Below are 23,616 nucleotides of genomic sequence, written 5' to 3'. Positions count from 1 at the left end.
CCAGTGGATTCCTCACCTTGTGAATAGATTCCACAGCAGTCCCCGCTCCCGGAGGAGGGTGTCCATCCCCCTATACCAGAAAATCCTGAAGGACGGAACGGGCAAAATGTCCGTCCCTCCTCACCTCAGAATCTAAACAATAATGTTTTGCAAAGGTGTGAAGGGAGGCCCAAGTTGCCGCCCTACAAATGTCCTCCACAGGAACACCCCTAGACAAAGCAGAGGTAGAAGACTTTGCTCTAGTGGAATGAGCTCTTAAACCCTCCGGAGGCTCCTTACCAGCTAGGGAGTAGCAGATCTTGATGCATAGCACAATCCATCTTGAAAGGGTGCGCTTGTGCACCGCACGACCCTTTCTGCAGCCAGCAAAGCCCACAAAGAGCTGGTCATCAATCCTGTAGTCCTTAGTCCTGTCCAGGTAAAAGCTCACCGCCCTCTTAGGGTCCAAGCGGTGAAGTCTCTCCTCCTCCTTGGAAGGGTGAGGGGGAGGATAAAAGGTAGGAAGGGTAATGGACTGCCCCAGATGGAAGGGAGTTACCACCTTAGGCAAAAACGCAGCCCTGGTCCGGAGAACCATTCGTTCAGCATGCACAGTCAAGAATGGGGGTTTTGAACTAAGAGCTTGAAGCTCACTTACTCTCCTTGCCGAGGTGATTGCAACGAGGAAAACCGTCTTAAAAGACAACAATCTCAAGGGACACTTATGTAAGGGCTCGAAAGGAGAACCCATAAGATAAGTCAGTACAAGGTTTAAGTCCCACTGAGGTACAATAAAGGGAGTAGGAGGAAATTTATTCGTAAGGCCCTTGAGAAACCTAAGCACAATAGGTGACTTAAATAAGGACGGCTGATCCGGCAGGCATAGGAAAGCCGACAAAGCCGATAAATATCCCTTTACAGTGGCCACAGCAAAGCCCTGCTGGGCAAGAGAAAGAGCAAACTGCAGAATGTTAGACAAACGAGCCTTCAAGGGATCAATCGACCTCTCTCCACACCAGAGAACGAATTTAGACCATCTATAGGAGTATATGGATTTGGTGGAGTGTCGCCTGGCCGATAAAATAACGTCCACCACATCCGGCGGGAGAGAAAAAGAATTCAGGTTGCCCCGTTCAATCTCCAGGCATGAAGGTGTAAGCTCTGGAGGTGGGGGTGTAGAACCTGCCCCTCCGACTGCGAGAGGAGGTCTGCCCTGCGAGGGAGACGGAGCGGAGGGCACGAGGAGAGGTGGAGAAGATCTGTATACCACACCCTCCTTGGCCAATCCGGGGCGATCAATATAACTTGGGCCCGGTCTTGGCGAATTTTCCTCAGAACCCGAGGAATCAAGGGTATGGGAGGAAACGCGTAAAGGAGTCGTGAGCCCCAACTCAACTGAAACGCGTCTCCCAACGCCCCCTGCATCGGATACTGGAGACTGCAGAATGACAGGCAGTGCGCGTTCTCGAAAGTGGCAAACAGATCCACCCGAGGAGTTCCCCACGTCCGAAAGACGTGACGAACTACCTCCGGATGGAGCCTCCACTCGTGGTCGGCAGAGAACTGCCGACTGAGACTGTCCACACGAACGTTCAGCACCCCGGCCAGATGATTTGCCATCAGACAAATCCGATGGTCCTGAGCCCAGGACCATAGACGCAGGGCCTCTCTGCACAGACAAAGAGACCCCACTCCTCCCTGCTTGTTTATATACCACATCGCGGTAGTGTTGTCCGTCAGAACCTGAACAGACTGACCGCGAAGGTAAGGGAGGAAGGCCTTGAGCGCCAAGCGTATCGCCCGTAACTCCAGAAGGTTGATGTGAAGCAACCTTTCCTCTGGAGACCAAAGACCCTTGATCTCCAGATCCCCCAGATGAGCACCCCACCCTAAGGTGGATGCATCCGTTATCACCGTGGCCACCGATGGAGGTAGATGGAAGGGCTTCCCTTGGGACAGATTGCCCTCCACGCTCCACCAAGACATCTCCGCTGCAGCTTCTCTGGAGATCCTCACAGACTCCCTGAGATCTCCTTTGTGCTGATACCACTGCTTGCGGAGGCACCACTGGAGCGCCCTCATGTGCCAGCGTGCATGGTTGACCAACAGTATGCAGGAAGCGAACAGACCGAGCAGGCGAAGGACCTTCAGAACTGGAACAACCGCTCCGCTGAAAAACAAAGGAATCATTTCCTGTATGTCGAGAATCCTTTGAGGAGGAGGGAATGCTCGACACACAGTAGTGTCCAGTACCGCACCTATGAACAGGTTGCGCTGAGAGGGCACCAGGTGAGACTTGGGCACGTTGATCGAAAAACCCAATCTGTACAACAGCCGAGTTGTATCCTGCAGATGACACAGCACCTTCTCCGACGACTCCGCCTTGATCAGCCAGTCGTCCAAATAAGGGAAAACCGAAATTCCAGATCTTCTGAGATGGGCTGCCACCACTGCCATCACCTTTGTGAAGACTCGAGGTGCCGAAGTAAGACCAAACGGAAGGACCGCAAACTGATAATGTTGCGACCCTACCGTGAAACGGAGATACTTCCTGTGCGACTTCAGAATGGGGATGTGAAAATACGCATCCTGCAAGTCGAGCGACACCATCCAGTCCTCCTGATTCAGCGCCTGAAGAACCTGCGCAAGGGTGAGCATCTTGAACTTTTCCTGTTTCAGGTAAAAGTTCAGGATTCTGAGGTCTAGTATCGGACGCAATCTGCCGTCCTTCTTCGGGATCAGAAAATACCGGGAGTAGCATCCCTGACCCCTCTCCTGCTCCGGAACCACCTCTATCGCCCCTTTCTGAAACAACTTCAGGACTTCTTCCTGCAGGAGAAGACGGTGGTCCTCCGAGCAAGCACCTTGGCAAGGAGGGTAAACTGGAGGGAATTCCCGAAAGGGAAGGGCGTACCCATTTTCTACAAGATCCAGAACCCAAAGGTCTGTAGTAACCGATTCCCAATCTTGTAGAAAATGGGTAAGCCGGCCCCCCACAGGACCAGCATGATCCGGAAAGTCGAATCTAGGGCTGTTTTGCGGTGGTGGGAGGGGCTGAGGAAGAGGAAGAGGAGGAGGAGAGTTGACGGCCACGTGAGCGACCCCTAAGCCTTCCTCTATATCCCTTGGAGCTTTGCTGCTGCTGCTGCTGCTGCTGCTGGGCTGGTCTATAAGAACGAAAACTCGCCCTTCCAAAACCTCTGTACCTCTTGAAAGTACCTCTCGGCTGGGATTGAAGGCCCAACGACCTAGCCGTAGCCTTACTTTCTTTGAAGCGCTCGAGAGCAGCATCAGCCTTCTTCCCGAACAGACCAGACCCATCAAAAGGTAAGTCCAACAAGGTCGACTGGACATCCGAAGAAAATTCGGAGGACTTAAGCCATGCTCCCCTCCTGGTGGCAACTGAAGACCCCATGACCCTGGCAACTGAGTCTGCTGTATCCAAGCCACTCTGTATAACCTGGCGAGCAGCCGCCTGGGCATCCGACAGTACTTCACTGAAGCCTGCCCTATCCACCTCCGACAGCTTCGGTGCCAACTTTTTAGCTGAATCCATAAGCGCATGGATATAGCGCCCCAATAAACAAGTCGCATTAGAAGACTTTAATGCCATACTGGCTGAAAAAAAGACTTTCTTGGCCGATTGGTCCACCTTCTTGGCCTCTCTGTCCCCTGGGACCTGAGGAAACGCACCTTTTGAACGTCCAGAACAAGCAGCCTGAACGACCAGACTTTCAGGCGAAGGGTGTGATGACAAAAACTCAGGATCCCCCGGAGCCACCCTATATCTCCTTGCAACCACCTTGGACACCGCAGGAGCCGAAAAAGGCTTGCGCCACACATCCAACACAGGCTCCAATATTGCTTCATTAAAAGGCAACAGCGGCTCTGACACCGCAGTTGGAGAGTGCAACACCTCAGTCAAGATATTAGACTTGAACTCAACAGATGGCAATTGAAGGTCCAACAACTCTGCAGCCTTTCTTATCACAGCATGATAAGGAGCCGCGTCTTTAGAAGGTTCATCTGAAGGAGGAGTGATCTCCCACTCCGGAGACAAATCCAACCCACTTGCCTCCTTCAATTCGTCAAACACCTCATCGGATTCGACCAATTCTCCCTCTTCAGCCTCATCCATAAGATAGCTCCTCTCCTCCAGCACTCTCTGCGCCTCTCTCCTGGAACGGATCCGCACCTGCGGCGTCGGCGGCGCCGTGATCGAATCCGATGGCGCCGGCAGAGGCGTCGAACGCGGATCAGCTGGAGCAGCCGACGTCGAACGAGGTCGAGTCGGCGCCGGTGAAGAGGGAAGCGGCGTCGATGTTTTCGGCGCCGGCATCTGCCAAGACGGCGTCGCTGGGAAGAAAGGCATAAACGGTGCTTGAGGATAAACCTGCGGCACTCCCAGATTAAAAGCCATCGGACCCATCGGACCCATAGGTGCACCAGAGGAATACATGGCCCGTGAGAACACCCCATACATCGCATTGAGATACTGCGAGGGGTCCTGACCTGGATTAGGGAAAGCTGGATACTGGTCAGGTAACACCGGACTCGGGCCTGCCGGCGCCGACGGTGGAACTTGCGGCGTCACAGACTCACCCGGAGCCTGATCATCCTCATCCTGGGCCGGAGTCGGAGTCGGAGCCGAAGGACCTGCAGGACCTGGAGAAGCCATCGGCGCCGGAGAGGACGCCGGCACCGGCGAATCAGCCGGAGCCGGAGAAAACACAGGAGAAGATGGAACAGGAGGCGAAGCCGGAACAGGAGAAGGAGACACTGACTCCCTTCGACGCCGAGCAGGCGATTTAGACTTCGACGTCGAGGCCTTGTGATGAGACGAATGCCTCCTTTTCTTCTTATGCTTCTTGCTCTTTGAAGCATGTCCCGACGTCGACTTGGAAGCCGACCTCGACCTCGACCTCGACCTGGATCTTCTTCTACCTCTTTTCTCCTTTCTCTTCATCCGGGCGATAAAGAGCTTTGCCTCTCTTTCCTTAAGAGCCTTTGAGCTCATCTTCCTGCAACACGAACATCCTTCAACATCGTGGTCCGATGACAAACACCAAACGCAGTCGTCATGCGGGTCAGTGATGGACATGTGTTTGCCACATTCATGGCAAGGCTTGAAACCAGACTTCCTTGCCGACATTCTCGAAGAAAGACAGAGAAACTTCGGAATAAACACAAAGTAACAGGTAAAGCTACCAGTAACGATTCCCGAAATCCGTTGGCGTCGTCGGCGCGGAAAAAAGGGAACTGACGTCATCACGCCGGGGAGGTCTTCTTATGGAGCCGGTGACGTCAGTGGAGTCGCGAGCGGAGCCGTGTCTCTGTGACGTCATCTTCGACCCCATCGGCGTGGACTGCTACAAAAGTTTCCGAATGTTGCTGGCGCAGGGGATATTCACAAGGTGAGGAATCCACTGGCAGATGTATCCATCAGAAACATAAACGCACTCAAATCAAACTCCTCATCAACACATTCAAGGCACTGCATAACTCAGGCCCCACCTACCTATACAGTTGCATCTTCTTCCATCAACTACCCAGACACCTCTGTTACGCAGGACTCCTACTAACACAAATGCCACGCATTCTCAGAACCAGATGAGGAGGATGAGCATTTTTTTTACATCGCTCCTAAAGAATGGAACAACCTCCCACTTCATATCAGAGCCTCCTCCTCTTCTCTTGAATTCACCAAGAAGCTAAAGACCTGGCTTTTCAATTAACCAACCTGCCATGGGCAGGTCAAGGCGCACACACACCGGCTCAGTGCCAGAATACCCTCGCAGGTGACAGCGTGCTCTAACAATACACATAACGCCCTGACAGTTTATCAGTTGGTACTGGTAACCCACTGGAATATAATCGCTAGAATCTAGAGTTTCCCCAAGCCCACTAGGCTGGTGCAGAATCTTGCACCTCTACAAGTCCCTTGATTCAAATTGTTTTACTTTTAGGTGAGTCGCCTGGACGAGAGTGACCAGAAGGTCGCTAGGATGGCCCCGTGTGAACTGGCCACCTCCAGCCATCTGCGCATTGTATAACTGAAGTACCTGCATATGTCCTATCTTACTCCTACACACCTATGGAGAATGGGCACACTTCCCTCATCTACCATGTGAAGTGTCTGGGTTATATGCATGCTGCAAATCTTGTAAGGTTATAGAAACTCCTCTTTACCGTATCGTAACTATCAAATACATACAGGTATTTAAATATACTTCTAAAGCTATAGCTTCTATTACCTTTTCTGTATCTCCTCACTGTTCTTCTACCATGCTGCTTCTTAATGACCTATTTTACTCTTACCTTAAGTGAACCGTGGCTTTCATCTTAACAATTTTTTGCATCTTTCCCTCTTATGCCTCTTACCTGCCTTGAAGCTTTCATGCTATTGAACTTAGGAAAAACTGTTAAGGACCCACTATGATATTCAAGGTGGGTTTGTTGCCGTCATCTATTTTCTAACTATGTGGATAATAGCCTATTCCCTGGTACAAATTAATATGCACATCTGTTCTGGATCACTTACTAACATAGATGCAGCTAGACAACTGTGGCAGACACTTTGATTTAATAAATTAAGGGCAGGGGATATCTAGAGTCTTCATTATCCTAACTTCGCACCACCACAGGCTACTTCAAGAAATTCTTGTTTTTGTAACAGTTAACATTTGAACACCAGCAGTCAAAGTTTTTACTTTAGAGCAAGTGTACACTTGGTTGAATTTGATTTACTGAAGTATTAATATGTATCGCAGCTTATGATTTTTTATAGCCTAGTGAAAATCCCATGTTGGGATGAAAAACAAGAAGAAACAAGATAAAGCAAAATTTAAAACAAACCACAAAGATGGGAAAAACTATTGCTGTCTGCATGTATACTTAATTTACTTTTTGTTCAGACTAAGTGTGCTTGCAATATTGGACAGGTGTGCAAACCTACTGTCACTATATGATGCACTTTGATAATTAGGCCTTGGCAATAGGGTCCTGTGTAGGTTAAGTACCACAAAGGAAAGAAATGAATCCCCACTGAGCCACTGAACATATTTAAGTATCCTGTACTTTGCTTGAACTGATAAGTGTATTGTTATATAACCACTGTTGCCATCCTTGCTTTCGTGAATACGTTTTCTGAAACCTGCAAATGTACACTCAACCGTCTATACCATACTGTTTTTCTGACAAAAATTAAACACCATGAATCTAATGAGCGAGCACTAGAATTTATGGCACAGACTTCATTCTGGTGCCATTGGGGATTGGTAATGGTATTGAGGAAACCACTAGTTAGTGCCACAGAACAGTCAACTCAACGTACAACCCTCAATTGTCTCTTATTCCCTGATTGATGAACAGTGCTCCAACTAGGTATGTGCTAGGCAAAGAGGTGTGGATAAAAAATCCATATTTGTAAATCACAAACATATCACCCCTTGCGGTTTCAAGGCGCTGGGGGCTGTCGGGAGATTAAGTGAACTATTGCCCAGAGTCACCTGATGCGGAGCTGAGCTGCCGCTGGTGCCGGGGATCGAACTGTGATCCCGGGCTCTGGAGTCAGCCGCTCTGGCCACTGCACCACACCTCTGCATGCAACATACATACAGCTCTGATGAACATATGTGGCTTTGCTAAGCTCTCCAACATTTGTTGTAGAGCGACCCCAGATTTGGAATATGTTCCACGTTTGATTAGGGCTGGAGAGGTCTAATGCTCTTTCAATTTGGTCATGAATCGTAGAATCTTTCACTTAGTCAGTTCAAACGGGGCCATAGATTGCACTGCTGACAACTCCACCAGTGCACCCCAAGTTGCTTAAGGGTGAACTCAGAGTTCTCTCCTATCGCAGTTTCCCAAATGACTCCAGAAATGTCGCTGGTTGTCCTCATTGACCACAGAAGGAGTTTAGCCTCTCTCACTAAGACCAGTCTTTGCTCCAAGTCTGCAATCACTCTTTCTTCCCTGCTTGTTGGGTAAAATACCTCAGATGGGAATCCCCATCGGTGTAAAGAAGCAGCCTATTCCTCACTCTTGGAGGCCCGTCTGCTTTGTGGGCCAAACTTGCCAGACCTATCAATTTCCTTTCTCCTGAGCTGACCTTTCAGGTCATGCTGTGGCAATCCTCCAATATATCACTGTTGTGTTTCACACGCAAACACCACTTACTGTGGTATTTGGTGTCAGTATTCTGACATCACCTTCGTGCGCTTGCTGCAACTCTGGAACACTGAAGACAATTTTTACATATTTCAAGAAACAAAAGTAAAAAAAAATGAAAAAATAAAAAATCCAAATAGAATTTGAACTGTTGGACGCAGACTGTTATTATGCTCCAATGTCCTAAAACTAAGGTGCTGAAAATGGAACTGAAGAGTCAGAGCGAGTGGCACATCATTTGTACTAGCAGGTTATTATATTTATTGGTGTTGCACGATACTCCGGAACACAAGTGATGCCCTCTGGTTTTCTGGCCGCTTGTCAAAATTGTTCCTGGGTCCCACCATGAGGATTCAATATTTTAAATAAAGAGTTTGCTGAAGGGATACCACCCCTTCTTAGCAGAACTTCTCAGCACACCGCAAGGATGAAATTATTATTTTTGGCTTTGGCATTGTGCATGAAAGGATATAAGTGCATAGAGGTATGTGGATGTAGAGAGCATCTATACAGATATGATCCAACAGAAATGTAAATATAAGTGTTTAAAAATGCGAACAAGGATGGAACATACCACTTCTCCTGTAGCAACTAGCCACCATCAGCTGCCATTTCACCTGGGTGGGTCTGAAAAAAAAACAGCAGCGTTACAATATAATAAATCGAACATAAATAACAAAAAAATATGTATATGACAAATAGTTTAATGAAGAAATCAACATTTGTAGAAATCAAAACACATAGTAGGGTCAAACTGAGGTATCTAGGACAATCTGAAAATCTTTTTAAAGGATTCTTTGTTGGTTATAATCCGGTAATGTTGAGCAAATTAGTTTTTGTCACACACGTTATGAATTGCATTACCTGTGTCCTATTACATACGTAGAGCAGAGAAAGAAAGAAGTAGAAGGAAAAAAGTAGAAGTACCACACGACTGAGGCTAAAAGCAAAGGTACTTTTGTAAAAATATTTTTTGTATGTTTTTGCTTTTTTAGATGTGCTTGTTATCCATGTTTGTTTGGTTACCTTTCAATTGCACAACCCCCCCAATGCAACTGAAGACGCTGTAGTCAAGTGAAGAATAAACAACTACAGTGGGTGTGGCTGGGACGCTGAACAAGAAAGCGGAAACACAAATAAGCTCCAGCCTACCAGCATCCTGATCGTACTGTCCACCCATGTCTCACGTAACTGCAGGGAACAGGTGAGAGGTGGATGCACCATAGTAATCACCATAATCAACGCACTGCTGTGTGGGCGGCCAGCGCCAACTTTGGTAGACAGCACTTGAATCCTACCATTTGGCAGCCCAAGGCCCCCTGGGTCTTTCTTCTCACTTTCTACCCCTTTCAGGGGTACCTTGTTCCTGCAGTTCGGTTTACTCCAACTCCACATAGTGACTACATTCTGCCTTCACCTCACCCATACCTGCTTTTGGTGTGGGTCTTTGTACTATTGCAAACGCAACAAAATGATGGACAGTGCTGAAACCTTTCAACCGCTCACCCTCAGTCACAGATTTGGGTGGAATCCATCGTTCTTTTCCTCACTTCGCCACCCCAGTTTTGACACAGCCATATGCAAATCAGATTTGACCCTGATCCTCATGGGAAAGGTCGAGCCTGAACTGCCAAGCCAGGTCCTCCCTGAAAACAAGCATCCTGGGGTCAGTTTCGGGGTATCACCCCTCATCGGCCAGGCTAGCTTGAATCCAGTGGCACACCGAGCAAGGTCTTAGTGCTATTGCCACTGGATTTGCGGCTGGGGACTGCGTGTCCCCCTTTTGACCTTTTGCCACCACCCAGGGTGGGGGGAGGGGAGGGGGTAATGGGCCCTGACCAACCGTACATGTCAGTTCTTCCGGCTGGCAATGCCCAATGGCACATGTTGGATTTCATGTTGTTTTCCTACTCATCACTTCCCACCAGAGAACCCTGAGCCTTACCCCCTTTTCCTGATCTTTGGCCATCAGGTCAGGTTATGGCTCTGCGCCCCTTGCAGCACTGGTCTACTCGAACCTGCAGCCCTAGGAGGCCTTGTGCCTTGGACTCTTCTTCCACGATGAGGAGGGCCCGATGTGAGTAGTAGAAGCGAAGAAGAGTTCCAGGGGCCTAATCCGCAGCAGCTCTGTGGGAGAGCCAGCCCTACACTTCTGAGCCACAAGTTGGATGCTTGGGGCTGATAAGGGGACCTTGCTGAAGTCACCCACCCCAGCGGCATCTAACTCCATGTATAACTGGTCATTCTGCAGATTGGCCCAATAAGGGGCATTAACAGCCCAGAGAAGGTTTTTTATGGGCCACGCTGTGTTATTGTGAATTGTTTCTACTAGTTATGTAAGGTGGTGGTGTGGATGGCGTGGTTGTACTAGTTCTGGTACCCCACTGGATTGTAATTTAACATGGCATATTTTGAAAGTCATTGATACTATTCACTTTTTTTCATTTAGAACAGCCACTGTTCATAGGACAGATAACATGGAGTTTGCACTTCAGCCTGGAAAAAAACAATGTAGCAACACAACAACCTCATCAAGTGACTCATAAGAAGGGACATTTGAAGATCAGGACAGAAAGGGTATGGTCTGGGTTGCTAAATTAAAAGAGTTTGGTGGTTAAATCTCTGATACAATAAAGTGCTAATTCGAGGTTGATACAAGAAGCACACTTAGCCAGGAACCAGTGTCACTTTACTGGAAGGGAAAATACCATCTCTTGATTCAAGCAGGTTACACCAGCAGTTCTACGGTGGGTGGCAATACTATTAAGAAAGGCAGCAGTTTTATTGTACACAACACCTGACCACAAGGGTCTTATGCAGAGTTTTTTGGTCACTGGAATGGTGGGCTTGACACTCGGCTCTCAGTATACTTGCCTGTTTAGTTTCAGAAGCCTGTTCTGGAGAGGCTTTGATCACTGCAGATTCAGACGTCGGAAGGGAATCAAATACAGGGGAAGGGTTGGATTTCTGTATCACACTGAATGAGAAGTAAGATGGACTGCCCCAAGGGAACCCTCAGGATTTCAGGAGGTCAATTAGATTGATTACCTTTGGAGCCGCAATGGGACTTGCGAAAGTTTGGTGTAGGAAACTTTTGCTTGAACAACTTTCCTACTCAGGAGCCAGTGCTCCTATCTGAGGCCCAACAACTTTATCCCCATTGCTCTATGACCGAATTATAGAACCACCAGCTTGCTAGATCCCCGGAGACCTCTTGAGTAGTTACTTATAATGGTCTGATAATTTGGATGACTATATCATGCTAATTGTGTATAATATATCGGGATCCCTGTTGGACCTGGCTCCTCCTGCTGTATCGATGAAAAGGAAAATGCAATTTACCCAGTTAAAGAAACTATTGTTACATTCTGCATTAGTAGAAAATTACAGGCCAATATCTCAACATCCAAGCATTAGTAAAATACTTTAAAAATGTATTAATAGCCACCTCTCAAACTTTTCGGAGAATCATAAGATATCACACCACACTCAAACAGGATTCCATCCTGGAAGCAGTAAGAAAACAGGACTTTCAGCCATTATGGAAGAGGTAAAAAATAATCTTTGATCAAGCCAGATCGGCCACAGTCATATTACTAGATCTTAGCACAGGTTTTGATACTGTGTCTCACCCAATTCTAGTACAGAGGCTAGAAGAGGTTGGAATTATGAGCCCAGCCCTAAAATGGCTCGCCTTTCTGAACAATAGAAGCTTCCTATTTTATGAGGAACCGTTTTATTCAAAATCATACCCTCTAAGGTGTGGGGGGCTTCAGGGGATCCTCGCTAAGCTTGACGCTATTCAATCTGTATGTTCTTCCGCTGGCAGAGATTGCATATGCACATGGGTTTTCAATGGTGTCATATGCACAAACACGTAGCTTGCTTACCGTGTATGCAGCGTCAGTCTCTAATCAGCTAAATGTTTGCTTAAAGGAAGTAGCAGAATGGATGTCAACAAGCTGCCTTAAATTAAATGGTGACAAAATTAAAGTGCTAGTAGTTGCTAACACCCTACTAGCTGGAACGATTCATGCTGACCTGACTCTGTAGGGGATCCTCCAATTCCTAAATCACCAATAAAAAGTTTGTGGATTTGGATTGATAGCAAGCTCTCCCTGCTGGTCCAGGCCAGGAAGTTAGCTGCAAGCTGCTTTGGTCCATTTAGGACACTGAGGAAACTGCTGGATTTGCTACCCAACTCAGCATGGAGAGTGGTGGTGGAAGGATTAGTGTTATAATGATTGGACTGTGGTATCTCACTTTACCTTGGAAGTCCTCAATTTGTTACCAAAGACTACAAATGATAAATAAAACAGCAGCTCGGATACTGCTGAAATTGCCAAGATATCAGGATGTTTCTAGTGCACTGGCCTCTCAACATTGATTGCCTGTATCCAAGGGGGTACAGTTCAAGGCTTTTGCATATCTCATTGGGCATTGCACAACAAGGGCCCCCAGCTTTTAGAGCACTTTGTCGATCCTTGTATTCCAAGAAGATCGTTACGATCCGCTGCTTTAACGCTATTAAAAGTCCCTAAGATCAAGAAAGCAAGGCGTGGAGGATGATCTTTTGCCTATTTGGCTGCTAAATAATGGAATGTGCTACCTTTAGTTTTAAGAATGAACAATGATGATTCAGCTTTAGAAAACAGTTGAAGAGTGCACTATTCACATAAAGGCTGATGATTCTGAGACTTGTAGTGCTGGGAGGCCCGTTGGGTAGCCACTGAGGTTTAGAAATGCTAAGAATAGAATAAAACGGAATATACGTTTTAACACTATAGACTGTTATATAATACAGACCATTCAGGCAATAGTTAGAATTCACTATTAATTAAACAAAGACAATTCTTAACCACTTGGATTGCAGGACCAAACAGCTGCCATCCTTTTTGGATTGAAAATAGGAGCTTTAAGTTTCTCAGAAGTTAAGTTTCTCAGTGTAAAGTCTGTTTTATTGAGGAATACCTCCTAAGGTTCTTACTCAATTCAGTTTAGGAAATTGGCAAAAGATCTTATTGTCATTAAAAGGGTCTAGCCTGACTAAATGTATTACACTCCATACACTGGTCTATGTGCTTTAGAATACTACATGTAGGATCACCAGAGACAGAAATGCAGTGGCTTTTATTGTACAAGAAACCCAGGCTTACTCACAAGGGTATTATGCAGCGTTTATTTTGTTCCTAGGATGGTGTCACATGGATCTCAGTATATGTGCCTCTTGGGTTATAATAGCCTGTTCAGGGGTGGCTGGGTACATTGCTACTCCCCATGCCAGAGTAGACTCTGTTAATAGGGGGAGATTTCAATTTGAGCATGAAGGAGAGGATGGGTAGACTGCCCTGCAAAAACCCAATAGCCTCTAGAAAGTAAATAGGACTGGTTGGTTTCGTAGATATGCTGGGACTTGCAGATGTTTGGCACAAAATACACTGGACCAATCAACAATTCTCCTATTCAGGGCTGGCTTCTTTTTCATGTCTCAGGATGCTCTACATAGGCTAAGAGTTATGCCACCTAAAGTGAATATTATCTCCGATCAGTTACAGCTTTTAACAACGTTGGATATTTAACTGATTAGGCTTGCTGGGTACTGGAGGTGGACACTTGAGATATGAAGGATGGTAAGCTTTATGATTAAGGGCCTGATTTAGTGTGGTTACTCAATCAGGGCGACAGGTTATTTTACTTAGTCACTTTGACGGAGTAACCGCAATTCTGATTTACAGATTTCCACTGTCCCAGCAGACATCTCTTCAGTTGGCAGGAACCAGCATCCCGGCGGTTCCTGTGAATGCATTGAAACGGTCAGGTGGCTCCGCTAACATGACGGAGCAGTACAGCACTCTTTCAATTTCTTTTATTGTTTTCAAAAACAAAGTACGGAAGTGGGATTTTCTTCTTGAAAATAAAAACAGCAATAACCTCCTCACTATTGGAGTGTTCTCACATGGCGTTGGGGTAATTGAAATGTTTTTACTTTCATTTACCTCCACGTTTTGGATCACGGTAAGTGAAAGTAAAAACTTGCCATTTGTTTGCCTACTCTGAATTGGGGGGAGCGACAAATGGAATAACCTGCTATGGCCCTTACTCAGTTGAGCTGTAGGAGGAGTATGTCAGTGGCGGAGGCAGAGTAGTCTCTGCCGCTGACATACTGAAGGTCCACCGGACTCTAAATGAGGCTGGCAGAAAGGATACTCCATCACTTTATCGACGGAGTATCCTTTTCAACGTTGTCTAAATCGGGCCCTTAACACTTAGACGTGACAAAGCATTACACCCAAGAAAATACAAGCATGGCAGCCAAAAGTGACAATCTGGGAAGCGTATCAGACTTCTCCGGAAGTTGCGCCATATCCTGTATTCCAGGGAAGTAGCACAAAGAGTACAAGATATTAAGAGCGATGGTAGGAACCCTGATTCAACCGGAAAAACTCAACTGGAAACTGACGAGATAGGTGTACTCAAGTGCCTGGTTGTGCAGGAAGAAGGTCCTGCTTAACAATGAGGCTCAGATATCTGTATCTGGGCACAGACTGACAGCTGTATGAAGAAGGGAACAAAGCATGTAAATGAATTGCATGGATCAGAGGGCTTGAAGGAGATAGTCTTTGGGTGTAGAAACTTAGAGAAATAATCACAAAGGGGGCTGAAATAGCCCACTCGTTTGCTGACCGTTATCTGTCTCTTTATGCTTTCCGCTTATTACAGGAGGAGGATGACATCCCAGACTTTGTGGCAGACTTGCAGGTCCCCACATTGGACCCAGAGGAAACAAATGAATTGAATTTTGAAAGTCAAAATACATTTTAACACTGCTATCTCAGCACCAGAGTGGGAAGACCTCTGGATCTAATGGTTTTCTGGTGGAATTCTCTCTCTTTTTTTTTAACATGTTTATTTATGCATTTTAAGAAACATTCAAGAACAGCTCTGTTATGCTCATTCATCAATTCTTAACAGATATGCAAATTAAGTATATGGAGAACAATAAGCTCCAAATCTCATTGATTTTTAAGTGTTCCTCTCCTCCTTTTCAATACCCTCACCCAATTGTTTAGGCCCTATGCTGTGTAATCAGCTTTAATCACCCACATCAATTACCGTGTCCAGTTTCTCCAGCCAGCGCATGTCTTACATCCAGCTTGTTTCTCTCAAGGTACAATAGTTCAGTTGAGTGTCCCTCCTACATCCCAGTCTCATCACAAGTCTGGCTTGTGGCTTGATTAGCCTCTCGTTCCCCAGTGTTCCCCCATCACTAAAGTGTTCTGTGATGCTGCCCCGGTAGACAAGTCATCCCGGGCTTTCTGATTCCTCCTGGACAATTTCATACGGGGTTCTTCGGCCAGGGACCATTCCACTGTATCCCCTATTCACAGCGCAATGCTGAATCGACACGCACCTAACCAGCCAATGGCAATCCGTTGTTTTGCTAACAGCAGGGCAAGCTAAAAACATTTATATTACACTTTGCCTCCTTCTGATGCTCCACCAGACCCAACAACATTATGCAATGCTGCATAGGGAAAGCGAACCTGAACTCGCATCACTATGTCCCCCACTTCATGCCAGTATTCCAAGACTTCGGGGCTCCACCCGGCCTGCACCAAAGACAGTTCTGTACTCTGGAAGGGTATATTTTTGCTAATGTGCTCAGGACAGGTAAGTGCGATGAAGGAAGATAAAATGTATTAACCTAAATTGTGGATTCCTCAACATTCTCCGTACCAGTTCACATTTCCTCGCTCATTCGCTGTCTACCAACAAGACATCCAATTCCCCATCCAAGGCACGTCTGGCCTTATATCCAGGTGGAGATGAATCTGCCATCAGGCCTTTATACGTCACTACGACTAGATGGGGCACCGTGCCAAGCTGCAAGAGGCTTTTAAGAATATGCGTTGTGGGAGGGGCAGCAGGAAAACCTGTCTGCACCTCCTTGGCAATTCCAGCCAGTTTGGCATATGGTAGGAACTGCCTTGGGCAAACCCAAAAGGTGTCTTGCGCCTCCTAGAACATAACAAACTTATTCCTGGGTACAAGTAGCCAAGCAACAAGCAGTCTCCCTCCCTCCATCCAGCAATCGTCATGTCACCACTAATCAGCCGGTAGGTTTGAAGGTCCCAGACGATCAACTCCCCAGCAAAAGGTGAATGCCTAACTATCCGTTTAACAGTCCTTTCCTAGATGTGGGCAGTCTGTCGTACAACATACGACACTCCATGCTCTAAACAACTGCCTCTGATTAGCAGTACAGACAATGATTACTCCCCCACATACACCCTCCAGCAGTCGTTTCTCCCAATTATCCTCCTCCACCAGCCACTTAGCAGCATGTTGAATGTGGACAGCATAATAGTTCAGTTCAAGATTCAGCAATCCTAACCTCCTAGCTCCTAATCCATTTGAAGAGTTGTGGGTGCCACTCTAGGGCACCCACCAAACCATACCAAGGACAGCAAAAGGCTGTTTAACTGCCGAAAGACGTCTGGTTTTAGGGAACAGAGGGCGTTTTGTAGGTGATAAAGGCAGCATGGGCTATCATAGGCACTTTTGGGCATAAGTGCTGGGGCTCTGCCTCCTTCAAATCAGGCACTTTTTGGACCTATAACCAGATACTGCTGGCTCTACATCTGCACATTGCCAGAAGGACTGCTGTGCTGCCAGGAGAGACTGCCACTCTGCTAACTGATCTGCTCTGTTGGCCTGCTGCTTGTTGAGCTGCAGGAGGGACTGCCACCTTACTATCTGCCTTAATGTGCTGGCCAGCTGCCTTCTTATTTTTGCTGTGCCGACCTAAGTGTTCTACAAGGGCTTGCTGGCTTGTTCCTTGTTCATAAATTCTCAGGGCCCTCAAAGATTTCACTTGCTTGCCAATGCCATGGGACTGTCAGTAGTCATTCCAGCAGTGGGACCTTTAACAAATGATCAGAGTATGCCTGATCATCTCTTGTAAAGAGAACGAGTGCTTGAGAGCAACTGTATGCCTTGGTTCTATCACAGACGCCGCCATGCCGAAGAAAGTCTTCCAGCGCGGTTCGCCTGACTGCTGGCATCAAGATCGAGCGTTTTCCTCTGTTTAAGCCTGAGCGCCCTGCCTCCTCACAAGACACTGCACTTCTATGCTTATTCCCAATGGGGCAAACAACGTGTTGCTATGGCAACCCAAGGACTCGCCGGCAAAGTCACATCTCAGCCCCACCCCCTACAGGGTTCCCGGACGATGTTGAGCTGCGCTCTTCTGGACCCAGGATACTGCATCACGACCACCGTAATGGGGGACTGTTGTCAGAGTACCCCCCTGGAGACTGCCACCTTTCCCCCAAGGTACTGTGTGTGAGCCACTGGCCATTAAGTGGAGATCCTTAACCCGTTGACCGCAGCGCAAATTCCGCCACGGTGCAGGCAAATTATGAGTGGGCAGAGTTTGGACGATCCCCCGGCCGTCCTCCGCACACGCCCACTGTGACGTCGGACGGGCGGGGGCCGTCCGACGTATGCAACGGGTTAAAACCACGCTGGTTCTGAGGGACCCATGGTGCACCTTCAGCTAAGCACTAGCTTTAAATACTATTTTGGCCACGATAGAAGTCCGCCTTGACTTGGAGCCTTCCATGTTTTGAACTGTTGATTGTGAGTGTTGCCAAAGCACCGTATTTACCTCTATATTTTAAATGCTTTTAACTTCAAAAGTGTTCATCAGCTTTGTATCGTTTTGGTCTTGTTTTGTTGCTAATATACTAAGCTATTTTTACAAACCTGTGTGGAGTCTTTTTGTGGTGTATTCATTGTGTTACTGTGTGTGTGTTGCACAAATACTTTACACATTGTCTCTTTTCATAAGCCTACCTGCTCTGCGCCAAGCTACCAGAGGGTGAGCACAGGTTATCTCAGGTGTGTGTAGCTTACCATGGCGAGAGTGGTGGGTTCTGTCTAGCCTGAGTGTACACCTTAGCCAACCAGAAACCCCATTTCTAACAGGAGTGAAGTGGCCGTTCACTACTTTCGCCTTCTTAAAGACAGTAATCATAGTTTCTGTTCATCACACTACTGTCTTGGCATCGTCTAAATGTTTTATGACCACTCTATGCATTTTCTGAAAAGAAGGAGAGGCTGGATCTGTCTAGATGTTTCCTGCAGTGATGGGGCCAGGTCAGGTTTGTTGAGTATGGGTTTGACCACTATGTTTTTTTATAATACTGTAGGAACTGCTCACTATCTGAAGAAAGTACAATGATTGTGCAAATTGTAATATTTTATATTGTCTTCATTTGTACTTCCATTATATGCAAAACTGACATTACAAATAAAGAAAAACAATAATGTTCATTAAAGCTACCCATAAGCCTACGCTGTGTTGTTGCTTAGTCGTTAAGAACATACAAGCAGCGGGTATAATGGCGGTCTGCTCTCAGTTAGGTAGTGCCTTGGAGCTGTCCATTAGTCTTATGATGTACGAGAGATATGCTGGTAACTGTGAGTGCCAACTGGCCACGTCGGAAATGTTACATATGTGTTGTAAGAACAGCTGAACGTTTCAACTCTTAGAAAATGTATTCTCTGGTTTAGTACTTCAGGTTGGAAAAGGGAAACTTGTATTAAAACGGCGGGTAAATACGTTTGTGTTTCAGGGGATAATATAATGTGTTGAAAACTTATCCTTAAAACAGACAAAAGTAAAATCAACTGTATATTGTTAAAACAGCGCTAGTCAGTGACTGAAGCAGCACATATAAGGGGCATACATATAACACACTTTAGCAGCATAAAAATAAAGTACATTTCTACATAAGTACGAATCCATTCACACCATTGTAACAGAGTAGAAAATGAGCCATTACATTCAACAGTCACTAGGCCCCGCCCCATTACAGACCCTCGCCCCTCGCCCCAATGTCAGAAGAGAGATAATCACATAAACACCATCTATATGTAATACCCGAGATTACTCAAAGGCACTGACGTTAGGGCCTAAATATTTTATTCAGGTAAAGTGCAGGCACCTAACACATACATTTAAAAAACATAGTTGAAGCAGAAAAGCGCTTTCATTAAAAATCTTGGACAACTCAGTGAGAAGTCCCATTTCTCTCAGCTCCTCGCTCAGAATCATAGCTTGACATGCAAGGCTCCGAGGTAAGGGGCGAACTTCTACTTACAGGATAAGTGCTGCTCTTTCAAAGTACTTGATGGCTTTTTCACAGAACTGCGTGTCGATGTAATAGGCTCCCAGCCACTCAATGACCTCAATGTTCGAGGGGAAATAGCGATACGACTGGCAAAGTATGAAAGGGAGAGAGAAACAATTTTAGCAATAAACATTTCGATTCCAGCCGCAAAGCTGCTTAAATGGGTCAAAAACATTGCGCCCGCGCGCGTACACACACACACTGAATGAAAGTACTGTGTGCCTACTTAGACCTAATCCCTAAATGACAACTTTCTTTTATAGAAATCAAAATTTGATGGTTACTTGCAATGTTTCAAATGAATCCTTCTATCCCCTCAGGTATTGTTCATGAAAAAAGGATGCAGTTTGTCACTGGATGCTATAAAGTCCACAGCACACGTTAATTTTCAACAGGTCAAGCCTGTGTAATTTGCAGGGGAAATGGCCTGTAATTACCTGCACATGTGGATTTTGGGGCGTTAAGCACAACAATTTGCATATTATCCCCCATTCTTGTTGGTATTTCTCCCACTCAATAGACCCCTGCAGTGCCAGATTTTTCTGATAGAGATTAATATCACATATCACACACACACCCCCCACCTTTCCACGGCACTTTTAATGAGGGCATCAATGGTAAAAATGAACAAGTTACTTACCTTCAGTAACTCCTTATCTGGAAGAAACCCTATCTAGCTGCAGGTTCCTTGGTTCCCCAGGCATCAGACTGGATCCAGAAACTTGTGACGAGCAGTGTCCCTGCGCCCCGGTAGTTGGTGTTGTATTGGCTTCGTGTGGCGTCATTTGCTGCGCCGGAAATTACATGTACACTGCCAATATAGGCACAACCCTGGCGCACTGACCTCAGTTTCTTTTCGCCACTTTCCGTGCCAGAAGGGCAGAGCCACCAGGAACATTGGCCACTGGTGTGCGGAGCTATGGGTCTTAAAAGGGTTAACCCTTTATACTATAATCCGTTCACAGAACCCCAAGAAGAGTTGATCGTCCACCCAGAACTCAGAAGTACGCTCAAGGTAGAACAACAATGCTATTTTTTGGCCCAGTGGGTGGAGTCTCCACTCTGCTTTAGAGGGATGAGGCGGAGCATAAAAGGTAAGCAAAACGATGGACTGGCCTACATGGAAAAGGGTTACCACCTTTTGTATAAAGGATGCTTGAGTCTGGAGGACCAGTTTGTCTGGGTAGGAGTTAAGGTATGGAGAATTTGCTGACAGTGCATGCAACTCACTGTTCTTCTGGCAGATGTCATTACCTAGTGGCGGCGGTAAGTTTTGGAGGGAGGGGGGCGGACGGGGCACACTCTCAAGCACACATAACACTCAAAGCAATGTACTCACACACAGGCAGATACGCACGCACGCACACAAACACATCCGTTCACAACACTCTTCACCAAACATTCATACATACACGCACGCATGCACCAAACAGTTTCCAGGAGGCTTGGGACTGCTGCCTTCCCTTATTGGCTGACCTAAGGTTAGCCAATGAGGGAAAGCAGCAGTCCCAATGTCATCACAGAGTGGGATTTGGTAGTGAGACTGCTAACCCCACACCACTCTGAGATAAAGTGTCACTGATTGACAGTCGACCCTGGGCGCTTCAGGGCTTAAAACTGAAGCGCCCAGTTGCGAGGCAATCAGTGAGCTACCCCTCGTCACTGAGCGGAGGGCCTCAGGGACCTCTGCTGAGCTGAGGAGGTCAGGCGTTCAGGAGCTGTGACTTCCTCAGCCCAGCAAAGTTCAGCTCAGGCAGCCAGGAGCCTGCACTAAAATGCTTGTCTGGCTCTTGGCTGCCTGACCTGAAAGTGAACAGTGTCTGTCAGGCTGACCTTTGTTCAGATATGACAGACGCTGTTCATGAGGGGCGAAAGGTGGAAGGGAATGGCCCTTTAGCCCCAATGGACCGGCCGCTCCTGTCATTATCACTTGGAAGGCCGTTTTGATGGTGAAAAGTCTCAGTGGGCAGTTGTGGAGTCGCTCAAAAGGAGCACACATCAGGAACGTAAGAACCAAATTTAGGTCCCACTGGGGCATACTAAAAGGTGCTGGTGGGATTATATGCTGAACCTATTTGCACTAGGGGATTTGAAAATGGATGGCTGGTCTGGCATCCATGAAATGACAAATAGATAAACCTTTTAATATGCCCAAAGCATAGCCCTGCTAGCCAAGGACAGTATGAACAGAAGAACCTGGGAAAATGAGGTGTAGACAGAGGATCAACATGTTTAACTGTACACCATGCCACAAAATTACTCCAACAACAGGAGTATACTGTCTTGGTAGAGTGATACCTGGCTGCCAAAATAAAATTGCAGACTGGAAGACCGAAAGCTGTCAACTGTTGCCGTTCAATCTTCACGCATGAAAGTGAAGCATTTTCAGGTTCGAGTGAAGAACCCTGCCCTGTCGCTGAAACAGAAGATCCTCTCGATGAGGCAGCCTGATTGGAGGACGTGGTGTTGTCCATAAAAACCTGTACCAGCCTTTCCTTGATTAAACAAATCTCCAGAAGCTCCAACATGTTGATGTGGAGCCCGGATTCCACCGGAGACCAGAGTCCTCTGCTCTCTACCCCTCCCAGACGGCTGCCCCGTTTCTAGAGTGATGCATCTGTCACTACAGTCCGCTCTGCTTTGGGAAGGAAGAAGGGTCTGCCACTGACCCAGCAGCCACCACTGCAGGTCTTTTGCAATTACCTCTGAGATCTGGATCATGTCAGAGAGATTCCCCTGATGCTGTGCCCACTGAAACTTAAGGTCCTACTGCAGAGCCTGCATATGCCAACGGGCATGAGTCACAAGCAGGATGCAGGAGGCCATGAGGCCCAGCAGCTCAGAGTCAGTCTTACCGAAATTCAGGATAGAGGCTGAAACGTCGGTATCATAGCCTGAATATCGTGGACTTGCCGATCGGGAGGATAGACATGAAACTGCACTGTATCCAAAACAGCTCCAATGAAAGGGAGCATCTGAGCTGTAGTCAGGTGTGACTTCAGCTTATTGACAGTGAACCCCAGCGAGTGAGGAAAGGTTTGCTGTAGTCTCGAGGTGGGAGATAAATCCTTGTGTTGAGCCCACCTTCTACAGCCAGTCCCCAGGTAGGGGAAGACTGCAACTCATGACCTCTACAGATGAGCTGCAAGCACCACCATCACCTTGGTGAACACTTAAGGGGCGCTGGTAAGGCCAAAGAGGAGCTTTGCAAACTGAAAGTTCTCTTGGCCCACCGTGAACCGCAGGTATCGTCTGTGGACAGGCAGGACAGGGATGTGAAAATATGCGTCCTGCAAGTCCAATGCTGCCATCCACTTTCCTGGGTCCAGGACAGACAGCACTTGAGTGAGTGTGAGTATTTTGAATTTCTCCTTCTTGAGGAAGAGATTGAAAAGGCGCAGATTTAATATTGGATGGAGGCCTCCGTCCTTCTTTTGCACCAGAAACTAGCGCGAACAGCAACCATGACCTACCTCTGGCATTGGCACCCTCTCTATGGCTCCATTGGCCAAGAGAGCCAACATTTCCTGACAGAGTAAGGAGAGTTGGTCCTCCGTCAGCCTGTTGCAAATGGGTGGAATGTGTGGAGGGGTGGTCATAAAGAGGAGGGAGTAGCTCCTTTGGACGATCCGCAAAACCAAATGGTCGGATATTATTGACCTCAGTGACGCAGGTAATGGCGGATCCTGTCCCCCCCAATGGACGCCCATGATGGCTGGAGGGCAAACAAAAGGGGCTTGGAGGCTGTGGCTGCTGGGGGTAGGGGGTGGACTGGCCCGACCTCTGGCTACCTGTACCACGTGGTCTATGGGAACCACGTCCTCCGCCACAAAAAGGTTGGTCAACCTGCTGGTCGTGGTGGCTGGGAGGGTTGTCACATTGTTGAAAGCCCCGTCTGTGGCCACGAAAGGAGAAGAAGGCGAACTGGTGTTGGCAAGGGGCCATGGAAAGGCCCAAGGACTTGCCCGTAGCTCTGCTGTCCTTAAAGAGCTCCAGCGCGGAATACGCCTTCTCTCCAAACAAATGGGAGCCATTAAAGGGCATGTCCATGAGTGAGGCCTGGACATCTCCTGTGGTTCTCATCCAGGCTTGGCACCTAAGGGCCACCAATGATGAAATCACTCTGCCCATTGAGTTCATCGTGTCCTACCCACATCATATGCCAAACTTGGCTGCATTTTTCCCATCAGCAATTACTTGAGAGAGTATGGCTTGGGCCTCCTCCTAGACCGTAGGCAGCATATGCGCAACTGAGTCCCAGATCAAATGG

General features: G+C 47.2%; 1 protein-coding gene across 3 annotated transcripts in view; it reads right to left on the bottom strand.

The window, feature by feature from the left end:
- Nucleotides 1-23,616, bottom strand: part of IFT88 (intraflagellar transport 88) — a 537,246-nt gene that overhangs the window by 181,200 nt on the left and 332,430 nt on the right. For all 3 annotated transcript variants that reach the window (XM_085621562.1, XM_085621564.1, XM_085621563.1), the window contains exons 20-21: nucleotides 19,317-19,432; nucleotides 8,723-8,775 (exon numbers count right to left, since the gene is read on the bottom strand). In XM_085621562.1, the coding sequence (XP_085477688.1) occupies nucleotides 8,723-8,775; nucleotides 19,317-19,432 (169 nt within the window). The remainder of the gene's footprint in view (nucleotides 1-8,722; nucleotides 8,776-19,316; nucleotides 19,433-23,616) is intronic.

Source organism: Triturus cristatus, chromosome 8 (assembly GCF_964204655.1).
Source record: "Triturus cristatus chromosome 8, aTriCri1.1, whole genome shotgun sequence".
Lineage (NCBI taxonomy): Eukaryota > Metazoa > Chordata > Amphibia > Caudata > Salamandridae > Triturus > Triturus cristatus.
Note: the sequence above shows the minus strand (reverse complement) of the source record. Positions and strands in the feature narration are given on the sequence as shown.